The sequence below is a fragment of the Odocoileus virginianus genome, chromosome 20, assembly GCF_023699985.2.
Source record: "Odocoileus virginianus isolate 20LAN1187 ecotype Illinois chromosome 20, Ovbor_1.2, whole genome shotgun sequence".
NCBI classification, from domain to species: Eukaryota; Metazoa; Chordata; class Mammalia; order Artiodactyla; family Cervidae; genus Odocoileus; species Odocoileus virginianus.
In genome coordinates, this window is record NC_069693.1 from 6,777,879 (window position 1) to 6,790,255 (window position 12,377).

Sequence of the window (12,377 nt, forward strand, 5' to 3'; positions counted from 1 at the left end):
TGTTTTCCGAAACCCTTCTGGAGGGAGGATTCTGTCTTTATTGGTGTAAATGAGGCTCTCTAGTTGTCGGGCATCATGGCAAGGCGGGGGGCCTTCGGGGTGCTCAGATAGGGGGACAGGGAGGAGCAGGTGTAGCTTGGGCCATGTGGGCCAGTGGTGGGCGTGTTGACTGGGCTGGTGGCGGACGGCGGGGAGAGGGAGGTCAGGACCACGCCGCCCTCGTCCAGGGAGCGCTTGTAGGGGACCGGGGCATCGTTTCGTAGCTCCTGGAGGGCCAGGTAGGCCTGGAATATCTGTGGGCAGAGGAGGGTGAGCTGGAGGCTGGCTGGGGCAGGCCGGGGAGGGGGCAGTGGGGCCCAGCGCTCCCTGAATCTGGGCTTTGTCTGCCAGGAAGAAGGGGGGGGTTTCTTTCCCAGTTGCCCAAGACACAGAAGGGGCTTGCGGAGGCCCAGGTAAGCTTTGAGAGTGGGAAGGTTCTTGCCCTGTTAACCCACACCATCCCGCCCTGCCCTGCTGGGGTAGGGGCAGGGGTGGGACAGGGGGCCCTCCTCACCCAGACGAGGATGGAGAAGAAAGAGAAGGTGATGGCGGCCTTGGCGCTGTTACTCCCCAGGAGGAAGTATCTGGGCGGCGAACGGTGCCACTGGTTGGCCAGGAAGCAGAATCCCACAGCCCAGATGCCTGCCCAGATGACTGGGGGGTCGAGGGAGAGAAGAGGGGTGGGGTGGGGGGCACAGTGGGCTCAGGAAGGGCAGGGGCTGAGGTCTCCATTGTGGCCTCTCCCTCCCAGCCTTCTTTAAAGAACCGCCTGGAGTGGGCTGCTCTATCTGCTGTGGGGGTCCACAGCCACCTGTGACTTTTTCCATTTCAATCAATTAAAATTTTCAGTCCATTAAAATTGACTTTTTAAAAAAAATTTCGGGACTTCCCTAGTGGTCCAGTGGTTAAGACTTCGCCTGCCAGTGCCGGGAACACAAGTTCAATCTTCGGTCCAGGAGGAACCCACATGCCTTGGAGCAACTAAGGCTGTGGACCACAACTTCTGAAGCCCACACGCCCTAGAGCCCGTGCTCCGCAACAAGAGAAGCCACTGCAATGAGAAGCCTGCGCACTGCGAGTGGAGAATAGCCCTGCTTGCCGCAACTAAAGAAAGCCTGTGTGCAGCAATGAAGACCCAGAGCAGCCAAAAATAAATAAAGAAAACATTTTAAAAAATTCCATGCCTTGATGGCACTGGTCAAACTTCGCGTGTTCAGCGGCCATGCAAGGCCCGTGGCTCCCGCACTGGGAAGCCCAGGCACAGAACAGTTCTGCCCTCACAGAACTTTCTTTTGGATGTTGCTGGACTCAGTGATCTTTAGGGGCCCACCTAGCCCTGAGTCTCTGGAACTGGGCAGGTGTGGAGGAGGAGAGGAAGGAGACTGGGGCATGAGAAAAAGGCACAAGTAAGGGTCAGGCGCTGTGTGCCAGGCTCCGTCTAAGGTGCTCGGCATTGGATAGGAGGCTTGGCTTGGAAGACTGGATCTGCCGCTCAGGGTCCAATTACACAACCTCCTTAAGCCTCAGTTTCCTCCTCTATGAAAAAGGAATCTGAACAGGCCTTCCCTCCTCAGGTGGTCCTGAGGAAGAAAGGAGACGGGGCATGGGGCGCCCTCGACGCGGTGCCATGACACATGGGATGTGCCCGGGAAGTGTCAGCATCACTGCAGGTGTCCTTTCTTGCCCTTCATCCTCAGAAAAATCCTGGAGGTGGTTTTTTGTTTTGGTGTGGGTTTTTGGCCATAATCACACAGCACGTGGAACCTCCCTGACCAGGGACTGAGCCAGTGCCTTCTGCAGTGGAACAACAGTCTTAAACACTGGACCCCCAGGCAGTGGGGGCTCTCATCCCACCTTCCATGGAAGCTCAGAGAGGGGAGGAGGCCTGTACACTGAGGCTGCGCCAGAGGTGAGATTTCAAACCCCGCTCTGCCTGGCGCTGCGCTCTGCACCCTGCCTCTCGCCACTGGTGGCTTTTCAAGAAAGGCTGTGAAGGGAGGTGAATGCCAAGAGAAAGCTGGGAAGAAGAGAGGCTTCTAGAATTAGCCAGAGGGTCAGAAGAGGCAACCCTTGCACTAAGTCTGAGGGATGGGCAGCGATTCCTTCAAACGGCGGGTGCAGAAGAGCTCCGAGATGCGAGGGACGAAGCTTTGGGTCACGGGCGGAGGACGCTCACAGGTGGCGTCCTGGGGGCCCAGGGCACCTGGGGGTGGGGGCTGGGAGCTTGGGGTGGGCAGTGCCAGGGGCTCACCCACCGGCCAGGATGAGGTCCAGGAGCTGGAAGGCCGTCTTGAAGCGGGTGCTGGCGAGGCGGACCTCGTGGGCATCCAGGGCCAGGAAGGCCAGGGAGCTGAGGAAGGACAGGAGGCCGGCTCCCACAGCGAAGCTGCAGGCCGCGTTGTTGCTGTTGAGGACACAGTGCAGCTGCGAGTTGTCGGTCTTGTTCTGGTAGCCATCGGTCAGCAGGGAGGAGAACACGATCAGGGAGAAGACCTGTGGGTGCGGGAGCAGGGTTCCCAGAGCCGGAGTGGAGCTCTGTGTCTTCCCAAACCCACTCCTCAGCCCTCATCCCCATCACTGAGTTGGGGGGGTCTGCTTTCCACTCTCCTGGGGGTTCCAAGCCCTCCCTCCTGGTCATGTCCTCCGAGCCTTCATCCTGGCTCGGGCCTCGTCCTGCCTGCTGGGGCCTTGCACCAGCCTCGTGCCGGCCTCCCTGACTCCAAGTCTCCCCACTCGGCTCCCAGGGAGCTTCCACACTCTGCCCATCCTGGCTCCCAGCGCTGCCTGAACACCCTCCCCCACAGCCTTTCATCTCTCCTCACTCACTCTTGCCTTCCACCCCCCAAACAGGTACCTGCCGCCAAACCCAACAGGAAATGCTTATTAGCACATTGCTCGGGACACAGGAAGAGTGAGCAATATGTCTCTGCCATCCTCTTGATCCCTTCTGCCTCCCAGCCCTTCCCTCTGCCCGCCACTTCTTCCTCCTCCCTCCCCGCTCAGCTAATTCCTCTCCATTTTCAAAAAGGAACTTGTGAAATATTCCAAAGACACAGAAAAGACTGGAGGAAATGTAACCAACAGTAAGAACCTGACAAACGTTCGCCTTTTGCTCCAATACTCTTTTTAAAAATAAAAAACCAAAAACTATTTTGGCGATGCCACACAGCTTATAGGATCTCAGTTCTCTGACCAGGGATCGAACCAGGGCTGTGGCCGTGATAGCACCAAAGTCTAACGACTAGGTCACTAAGGAAATCTCAAGGCTTTTTTTTTTAAGCAAATACAGGGATTTCCCTGGCGGCCCAGTGATCAAGAATCTGCCTGCCAACGTGGGGGACACGGGTTCAGTCCCACATGCCACAGAGCAATTAAGCCCATGCACCACAACCGCTGAAGCTGGGTGCTATAGAGCCCGTGCTCTGCAACAAAAAAACCCACTGCAATGAGAAGCCCACACGCCACAACTAGAGAGGAGCCCCTCGCTTGTCGCAATTAGAGAAAGCCTGCATGCAGCAACGAAGACCCAGTGCAGCCGAAAACAAATACGTAAGTAAATCAAATCAAATTTAAAAAACTAAAAAAAATAAAATAAAGCAAATACAGCCTTGGAACTTCTCTGGTCAGGGAAATAGTACCACCCGGCATGGCCAAAAAAACAAGCAAAAGCAATCTCACCGATATGCTGGCCCTGTCGCCTTTGTGGGCACTGCACGCAGCACAGCGGGGTACCACTGTCTGCCTCTGCTGCTGGCTTCTACCGTGCTCATCGATGGAACCACCAGTGTACTTCCCCAGCCTGTGTCATCCTTTACAACCACCCTAGGATGTGGGCACTGCCAACAGTCTCTCTCTCTTTTTTAAGATAGTGGAGCTGAGGCACAAAGAAGGTGACGAATGGCACAGAGTCCATCAGCTATGAGGGGGCAGTGCCTTGATCTGAACCCAAGCTGTCTGGCTCTTGAATCTGCTTTGGTGAGTGCTGTGCATAGTCAATCAGTTGTGTCTCTTTGCGAACTCATGGACTGTAGCCTGCCAGGCTCCTCTGTTCGTGGGATTCTCCAGGCAAGAATACTGGAGTGGGTTGCCATTTCCTTCTCCAGGGGATCTTCCTGACCCAGAGATCGAACCCAGGTCTTCCGCATTGCAGGAGGATAATTTACCATCTCAGCCACTAGGGAAGCCCTAGATCTGCTTTAACTCCTGATATTAATGTATCTTCCTGGACCAGATGCCTGGAGGGCAGCGGTTCTTATCACCGTGATTCAGGGACAATTTGAAGCCCCGGTGGCTGGTCCCTGATGGTCACAATACAGCCTGGCAGGGCTGACACCAGGTATGGAAGGAACCAGTGTGTACGTGTTGGGCGGTGGGAGCTGGTCCAGGGGGTGCTTTCTGGATGTGGTGAGGCCTATGAGAACATGCCGGGAGAAGAAGACTACAGAGTGGGATGATCTCTGGGGGTCGGAGGGAGCCAGAGAGGGGGCCGAGAGCAGGGGTGAGACAGGGTCGGCTGCAGGTGTGTGAAGGCCCCTCTGGGGCCATGCAGAGATGGACTCGAGCCGTTGAGACTGGAGGCCAGGAGGCCGGGAGGCTGGGGAGAAAGCTGGGGCCTGCAGGTGTGGAAAGAGTCAAGGTTTGAGCAGAAACTGAACCCAGGGGGCTGGATTTAGGAGGAAGTAAGGCTTGATCTGAACTGCACCTTAACTAATGAGTTTTGGGGGAGGGATAAATTGGGAGACTGGGATTGACATGTACACACTACTATATATAAAAAAGTAGATCACAAGTAAGGTGGCTCACAAGTAAGGTGGCTCACAAGTAAGGGAGATGGTGAAGGACAGGGAAGCCTGGCGTGCTGCAGTCCATGGGTTCACAAAGAGTCCAACACTACGTAGGGACTGAACAACAACAGGGTGGCTCAGTGGTAAAGAATCTGCCGGCCAAAGCAGGAGACCTGGGTTCTATTCCTGTGTCAGGAAGGTCCCTTGGAAGAGGAAACGGCAACCCACTCCAGTATTCTTGCCTGGGAAATCCCATGGACAAGAGGAGCCTGGCAGGCTACAGTCCATGGGTCGCAAAGAATCGGACAGGACTTAGTAACCAAACAACAAAACAAAGGACCTACTGTATAGTATGGGGAACGCTACTCAATCCTCTGCAATGGCCTATATGGGAAAAGAATCTAAAAAAAGGGTGGATATACATGTATGTATAACTGAATCACATTATACTGATTCAGTATACTGATTCCTGAAACTAACACAATATCAACTGTAATCAACCACACTCCAGTAAGAACTAAAAAGAAAAAACTGAGGAGTTTTGCAGGTAGACAGGAGGAAGGGCATTCCAGGCAGGCCGAGCCATGTGTGCAAAAGCCAGCTGCTTCTGAGTGAAGCTCCTGCAGGGGTTGGAGAGAAATCTTAGCTGAGGGATCTGGTATGAACTGAGGCTGGAAATGCGGACGGGAAGGCCAGACTCTCAGAGGCCTTGAACACCAGACTGAGGGGACTGGACTTGGGAGCCATGGAAAAAATTAAATTTCTCACTTAGGCTTAATTTTATGCATGGCAGGGCTCTGAGCCGAGAATGGACAGGGTTAGATCTGGGGGTTTGAGGCAAACTCCAGGGTCATGATGGATGGGAAGGGGCTCCTGGGAATCCCATGAGATTTAGGACGTGACATTAGACTTGGTGATTGATTAGATGTGGTGGTGTCTGGGGATGGGAGGGAGGGAGGAGACAAGGGGAAAGAAGTTCATTAGAATTTGAACTCCTGGACAGGGTGCACGTGGGACCCTTCTGTCTGCATCCAGGACCCAGTGTCAGGCTGGACCTCTGCACACGTGTTGGAAGAGTGAATGACTGGCCCTTCTTTTTGGCTCTTGCCCTGCCCTTTAGTGTAGGGGTGGGGAGGCAAGGATTGACCCTAAACTCCTCAGCCTCTGTCCATCTGCCTCTCTCCTTTGTCTTACTTGCCTTCTCTGAATAAGAACAAACAAAATAATAATAATGTCTTTGTTGTTGTTTTTCAGTTGCTGTGTCATGTCCGACTCTTTGGCCCGCCAGACTCCTCTGTCCGTGGGATTCCCCTGGTGAGAATATTGGAGTGGGCTGCCACTTCCTTCTCCGGAGAATCTTTCCGACCCAGGGACTGCACCTGCGTCTCCTGCACTAGCAGGCAGGTTCTTTACCGCTGAGCCACCAGGGAAGCCCAATAATAATGACTAGTCCCTCCTTTTGTCCAGCACTTTAGCTCGAAGGGAGGGTATTCATATTCATTCCATTTTGGGGCTGCAGCACTGAGTCTGCAGGAGGGGGGTGTCTTGCCCTGTTGGTCTGAAACAGAGCCAGGTCAAGGACAGGAAGGCTCATTGATCATTTTTGAGCCCAGATACATTTTACCTGCGCCACCTCCCTGCAGCCTCGCTCCAGTCCCGCACACTTGAGGTTACAATAATAATTCATTGCTGTTTCACAGGTGATAAATAGAAGCCTTGATGGCGCAGTGGAAAGAGCCAGACGTGTCTGACCCCACCTGCTGGGTGGCCTTGGGCCAACTGCTCACCGCTTGGCACCTCAGTTTCCCTGTCTGTCCTGTGCCCCAAAGAGGTGGGGACCTGGCCCTGAAGGCAATTCTCATGACTGGCCAGAGAGGAGACGTGTCCTCTCAAGGTTAGTCATGGAGAGATGGGATTGGAATCCAGCCCCCCTGACTTCCGGGTCTGTGGGCTGTCTGTCCGCTGACACCCCCAAATCCTTGGGCTGCTGTTGGACACCCAAGAAGGGGGCTTGGCTGGGCTGGAGGGACTTCAACCCTCTGAAGCCCGAGTCCGACCTCCTTCCACACCCTTCCTGGCCTGTCCCCAGGGAGGGAGCAAAGATTCATCAGTTAAGGCACCAGCTGGCGGGCGGCCGTGAAAGGACGAGAGCACCAGCTGCCCAGAGACTCCCTACTGAGGAGCCAGGCCAGGGGGGGAAGGAGGAGAGGGCGGCGGGCGGGAGGAGGGAGGCGGCAAGCAAAGTCCGTGACTGAAGCGTCTGGCACGGTTTGCGGCCCTTCCCCCCAGCCCTTCCCCACACCAGTCCACACCAGCTGGGTCTCCTTCTCCCTCACCTCCTGCCCTTCCTTCTGAAGCACTGGAAATCTGTTCATCCTTGGTACTCGCCCGCCAGCTGGGTGACGTCCTTGGGCAAGTCACTCAACCTCTGTGAGCCTTGGTTTCCCCTTGGGTCCAGCAGGCATCACAATATACATGTCATAGGGTCATGGTGAGGAGTGGAAATGCTGACACCGCCAAGGGACTGGGAACTGGGGTGTGGAAGGCATTTTCCCTGCTTCCCTGGGGGGGATGATGATGCAGATGAGCCCCCACCACCCTATGCCTCCCCCAACCCATCTCTCTACTTGATCACAAAGCGGTCCCAGTAATCATTGCTATTGAAGGAACGATGACTACTTGCCAGGCCCATGCTGATCAGTTGGGAGGCATTAATTTCATTTGGACATAGTCTTTCCTGATGAACAGGAAGGACTAGACACAGGAGGGTGTGGAGGTTCAGAGAAATCAAGTTTCTTGTTCAAGGTCACACAGTCCTAGAGTGACTGGGCAAGTTATTAAATAAAATGGGGCACTTCTGAGACTCAAAGGAGGTGCTGTTGATAATCACGCCAGGACTGAGCCAGGCAAGCAGGGGAGGATGTTGCTCTATGTGGACATCATGTGGCCAAACTAGGATTCTCAGCCAGGCCTGATCGATCCTTCTGGAATAGGACCCTGGGTTCAATTCTGGATATTCCCCCTACTCCCCTGACCCAGATCAAGTCTCATCATCTCCCTGGGCCTCAGTTCCCAACTCTGCCAAAGGAGCACCATGGAGGCTACACAGTGTAAAGCCCAGAGTTACAGCTCTAACTCCTCAAGCATTGAGGTCCAGAGAGGGGCAGTGATCAGGTCAAGGTCACACAGCAAAGTCAGGGGCTCAATGAGGATTTGCCCCCAGTGTGTTGGCTCTTTGGGAATGAGGTAATGATGAAACAAATGCAGGTAAAGTCCTTGCTTGGCACCGTGCCTGGCACAGAGTGACCACCCACCCCCCTGGGATCCTAGGTCTGAGAGGTGGAAAATGAATGGGCTCTGTTCTCACAGAACCCAGTTTGTGTCCCTGCCTCTTACTGTGTGATCTTAGCCAACACTGTCCATTGGAACTTTCTGCCATGATGAAATGTTCTAGATCCTCACTGTCCAATACGAGAGCTGCCAGTCACATGTGGCTATTGGGCACCTGAAATGTGGCCACTGTGACTAGGGAATTAAAAAATTTTTTTTTCCTGGCTGCACCATGCAGACTGTGGGATGTTAGTTCCCAGACCAGGGAACGAACTCTGGCCTCCTGCACTGGAAGCACGGAGTCTTAACCACTGGACCATCAGGGAAGTCCCTGAATATTTTATTTTCATTAGTTTAGATTAGAATAGTCACATGTGGCTTATGGTTACCCCCTTGGACAGCACAGCCTTAAAAAAATTATTTAACTTTCTCTGATCCTCAGTTTTCTTCTCTCAAAAGTGGGGCTCCTGAGCACCCACTTTGTGGGGTTCTTTCTTCCCAGGAGAGTTGATAAGTGCTCAGAATAGTGCAGGGCCTATAGTAAAGATGATCAGTAAAGGGTGACTTCATTTACAAGTTCCTTTTGGCTTTGTTCCCCCCAGCTGGCCCTTCCTTTCCTCCCACCACTCTCTGTATACTGGGTCTGAGAGGTGAGAACCCCTGTTTCTTGTCACCCACAGGGCAGCCGGCCCACAGGAGGGCCTCACCCCTGCAAAGATCCGTGTGATCGTCTTTGGCCTCTTGAGAAACTGCACGGCTTCACTGTCGGCCAGGTCCTGGAGGCTTTCCGGGATATGCATGGCGGCTGTTCTGCTGCCCGGGCCCTGGGAGGCCAGAGCAGGGATGCTGGGTTCTGCCGGCTTTGCACCGCCGTCTGGAGGTTCCAGGCCCACCCTAGGGCTCGGCTGCTGCAAGACAACAGGGATGGTGGGGGTTGGTTAGAGTCCAAGCTGCAGGGTAAAGGGGCTGCCAGGGGTCCCAGGAGGAGGGGGTATGGGATGGAGGAGTTTTGGGGAGGGTACCAGGATGGGGTTCGGTGGGGTAAGGGGTCTGCCAAGAGTCCCGGAGAAGGGGATATGGGATGAGAGAGGGTACTTGGGGTCCCAGGACAGGGTTATGTGGGGTGAGAGGTCTGCAGGGTTCTTAGAAATTGGTGCATGGGGTGAAAGAGCTGTTAGGAAGCCCCACTTCCAGGTGGGGGCACAGGGTGAAAGGGTGGCTCGATGGTCCTATGAGTTGGGGTGCAGGCTGAGGGGGCTTCAGAGAATTCCAAAGTGGGGTAAGGGGTGAGGGGGCTGCTGAGGATCTTAGGAACTAGGAATGTAGGCTGAGGAGGATGTGGGGTGAGGGGGCTTCCAGAGTCCCAGAAGTGGAGGGGCAGGGTGGGGAGACTTGGGCCAGGGAGAAGGAGAGGTGAGAGGGTAGGATACTGGGGTGATGTCTCTGACACAGGAGCCAGAGTGCCCATTTTAAGGACTGTGTTAATGGGATTTTTGAGGGATAAGGGGTGCTAGAATGGCAGTCAGAACACCTGAAAGGTCTGAAAACAGGAGGATCCCTTTCAGATTTGGGGGCAACAGCACGCATAGTGGAGACCCCAGGCACCTCAGGGTAGATTTTAGGCTGTCCTGGTGATTTGGGGTGATTGCCTTAGAATCAGGGCCTCCCCTTAGAATTCAGCTCCATCTTCATAAAAGTGCATTTCCTCAAGTTTGGACCTCAGATGTGTGGGGAACATGGTCTCTGAACTCAGCTGTCCCCTCATAATAAGGAGGCCAAGCCCCTGGCGTTAAGCTACCTTCAGAGAATCGGGGTTCTTCCTTTAAGGCGTGGAGTGGGGGTGGTGAGGGTTCGGGGTGATGCTGCCTGATAAAGGGTCAGCCTTACTCTGGAGGCCCAGTTTACGTCACCTGCAGGCCGGATCTTCCTTCCGCCCACCCTCCCCTCCTGGTCCCCGGCACCACCTCAGCCTTCTTTTTCTTCCTCTTTTTCCCGCCTTTTCGTTCCTCCACAGCTGATTGGCTGCGCTGAAGCCCCGCCCCAATCCCCCCGCCTATTCTAGAGTTGACACGAGCGGGGGCGTGGCTTCAGCGGACGTTGGGCGGCCCGCCGTTGGCGGGCTGTGCACGGGAATCCCTGCCCCTGTCCCAGTAGTCCCCGGAGTCTCGCGCCCGCCCCGCCTCTTCCCCTTTGAAGTTTGTGGACAAGGAGATACTTCTGAAACGCATGCGCCGAGTCCAAGCAAAGCGCGTGAAGCAAGCCAGGCCGACTGCGCATGCGTAGTCGCGACTGGGCGTTAGAAGAAAATGGACTCCGTCCGATGACCCAAGCATTGCGCATGCGTCGTACGGCGGCTTGAAGCCGAACCTCGGAGGCCCAGGGCGCCTTTTTGCACATGCGTAGGAGGCTCAATGACAGTCGGGCGTTGCCTAAAGGTGAGGGAAAGGGTGAGAGATTGCATGGCCGGGGGTGGGCGGCCCTGCAGGCTCTATGTAGCTTTCCGAGCATATCCTATACTCTTTAAGATTCACATGACGCCTAGACCCCGCAGAGGTTGTGTCACCATAGGGCTTCTAGGCCCGCAAAACACTCCCTCCAAACTCCTGCCTGGGACTCAGGCCAACTGAATAGTGTGGGAGGGGATGGACAGGAGGGCCTATGAGGCGGGCGGATGGGCTCTACCCCCTGCCTGGGGTAGAAACGGCCCCTGGAAGTTGGGACGCGGAGGTGGAGGGTGCACCTTTCCTCCAGATGACTTTTGACCTCTCCTCATTTCCCTCGTTTAGGCTGCGGGGAAAGGGTCTAGCCATGCTGCATGTGACCCGAGGGGTCTGGGGATCCAGTGTCCGATTATGGCCTCTGTTGCCCTCGTTCCTCGGTCACCCCCGGGCCCTGTCATCGCTGGCGGCCAAGATGGGGGAGTACCGCAAGATGTGGAACCCCACGGAGCCCCGCGACTGGGCCCAGCAATACCGCGAACGGTACATCCCGTTCTCCAAAGAGCAGCTGCTCCGCCTCCTGATACAGGTACCGCCCGTCCCGGGTCCAAGAGCCTGGGGACTACGAATCCCGGCAGGCCTCGCGGCGGTACAGCCCTTCAAGCTATAGAAGGATGCCGTGGCGCCCCCTGGGAATTGTAGTTCCTTTACCCTTTATAGGCCCAGGTGGGCGAGGAGTGAGTTGGAATGCTGGGGACTGACCACCGAGATGCAGATGAAGCAGCGATTCCAGACTCTAGCTCGTTTTGGGGGCTTGAACAAGCACTCACGTGGGGGGTTGGTTTTACCCGCTACAAAACCGGTATGATTTTCATCCTCGTCATTACAATGACTACTACCTAAAAATAATTATTGTACCAACGAAGTTATATTACACTGAGCTCTTATTATATGGCACCGTGCTAAGCATTTTCCATGCATTATTGAATAGTGAACAACCCAGTAAGAGGTACCACCATCATTCCCACTTTAAACGGCGATAACTAAAGCAGGAGAAGGGCAGTGACTCACCCAAGGTCATGACTAGTGACTCAGATTTGAACCAAAGTGCACTGACTGTAGAGCAGGGTGGGGATCAGGGTGAGGCAAGTAGATACTTGCTCCATCCTAAGAGCTTAGGTTCTTACCCCACTCTCACCATCATACTTGTGATTATTCTTTATCATCATTCCTTCATTTAATAATTATTACTTGATGGCATCACCAACTCAATGGACACGAGTTTGGGTAAACTCCAGGAGCTGGTGATGGCCGGGGAGACCTGGCGTGCTTTGGTTCATAGGGTCGCAGAGTTGGACACAACTGAGTGACTGAACTAAGCTGAAATGCCTCTGTATGGCCTAAGTTCTGTGCTGGGCTTTATCCATATACAGAAGTATATGTACACCCACATAAACACACATGTAGGTATACGGACACATGTAATCACATCAAATTGTCACTATCGGTTTTTTCAGAAAGAGGGTGTGATCCTCTGTTGCCAATAAGGAAACAGACTCAGAGAGGGGATGGCACTCACCCAGGGCACTGAGGTAGGAAGGCTAAAATAGTGGCCAAATATGTGTGCTCTGGACCAGGCCTGGTCTAGAGTCTCAGCTTCTCTTTTATGGACAGTGTGGCCCTCAGCAAGTGACTTTCCTAAACTTAGGTGTCCCCTCTGAACAATGAGGATTATAATTCCATCAGCCTCCTTGCGTCCTCTGGAGGATGAGATCATGCCAGCAAA

At 54.4% G+C, this 12,377-nt stretch overlaps 2 protein-coding genes across 11 annotated transcripts in view; one reads left to right on the plus strand and one right to left on the minus strand.

The window, feature by feature from the left end:
- On the minus strand, positions 1 to 11,146 carry SYNGR4 (synaptogyrin 4). 7 transcript variants are annotated; one of them, XM_020888276.2, is made up of 5 exons: positions 11,127 to 11,146; positions 8,861 to 9,061; positions 2,295 to 2,532; positions 554 to 693; positions 1 to 293 (listed from the first exon to the last, which is right to left on the minus strand). In XM_020888276.2, the coding sequence occupies exons 2-5, from the start codon at positions 8,951 to 8,953 to the stop codon at positions 60 to 62; spliced, it is 705 nt and encodes a 234-aa protein (XP_020743935.1). In that variant the 5' UTR covers positions 8,954 to 9,061; positions 11,127 to 11,146; the 3' UTR covers positions 1 to 59. The 7 variants fall into 7 exon arrangements, with proteins under 7 accessions (XP_020743935.1, XP_020743927.1, XP_070306700.1 ...); XM_020888268.2 differs by lacking the exon at positions 11,127 to 11,146 and adding an exon at positions 10,064 to 10,156; XM_070450599.1 differs by lacking the exon at positions 11,127 to 11,146 and adding an exon at positions 10,118 to 10,138.
- TMEM143 (transmembrane protein 143) overlaps positions 10,268 to 12,377 on the plus strand; it is a 19,033-nt gene continuing 16,923 nt past the window's right edge. For 2 of the 4 annotated variants that reach the window (XM_020888223.2, XM_020888227.2), the window contains exons 1-2: positions 10,271 to 10,588; positions 10,940 to 11,180. In XM_020888223.2, the coding sequence (XP_020743882.1) occupies positions 10,962 to 11,180 (219 nt within the window). In that variant the 5' untranslated portion in view covers positions 10,271 to 10,588; positions 10,940 to 10,961. Of the gene's footprint in view, positions 10,589 to 10,939; positions 11,181 to 12,377 lie in introns of all 4 variants that reach the window. The other 2 variants (XM_020888232.2, XM_020888239.2) reach the window with 2 other exon arrangements.

Excerpts from the sequence above, each read along its gene's own strand:
- SYNGR4 (XM_020888276.2), bottom strand. The coding sequence starts at position 8,953 with ATGCATATCCCGGAAAGCCTCCAGGACCTGGCCGACAGTGAAGCCGTG. Across the intron at positions 2,533-8,860 it reads TCACACGGATCTTTGCAGGG|GTCTTCTCCCTGATCGTGTT; the intron begins GTGAGGCCCTCC and ends CCGCACCCACAG. Across the intron at positions 694-2,294 it reads CCTGGACCTCATCCTGGCCG|TCATCTGGGCAGGCATCTGG; the intron begins GTGGGTGAGCCC and ends TCGACCCCCCAG.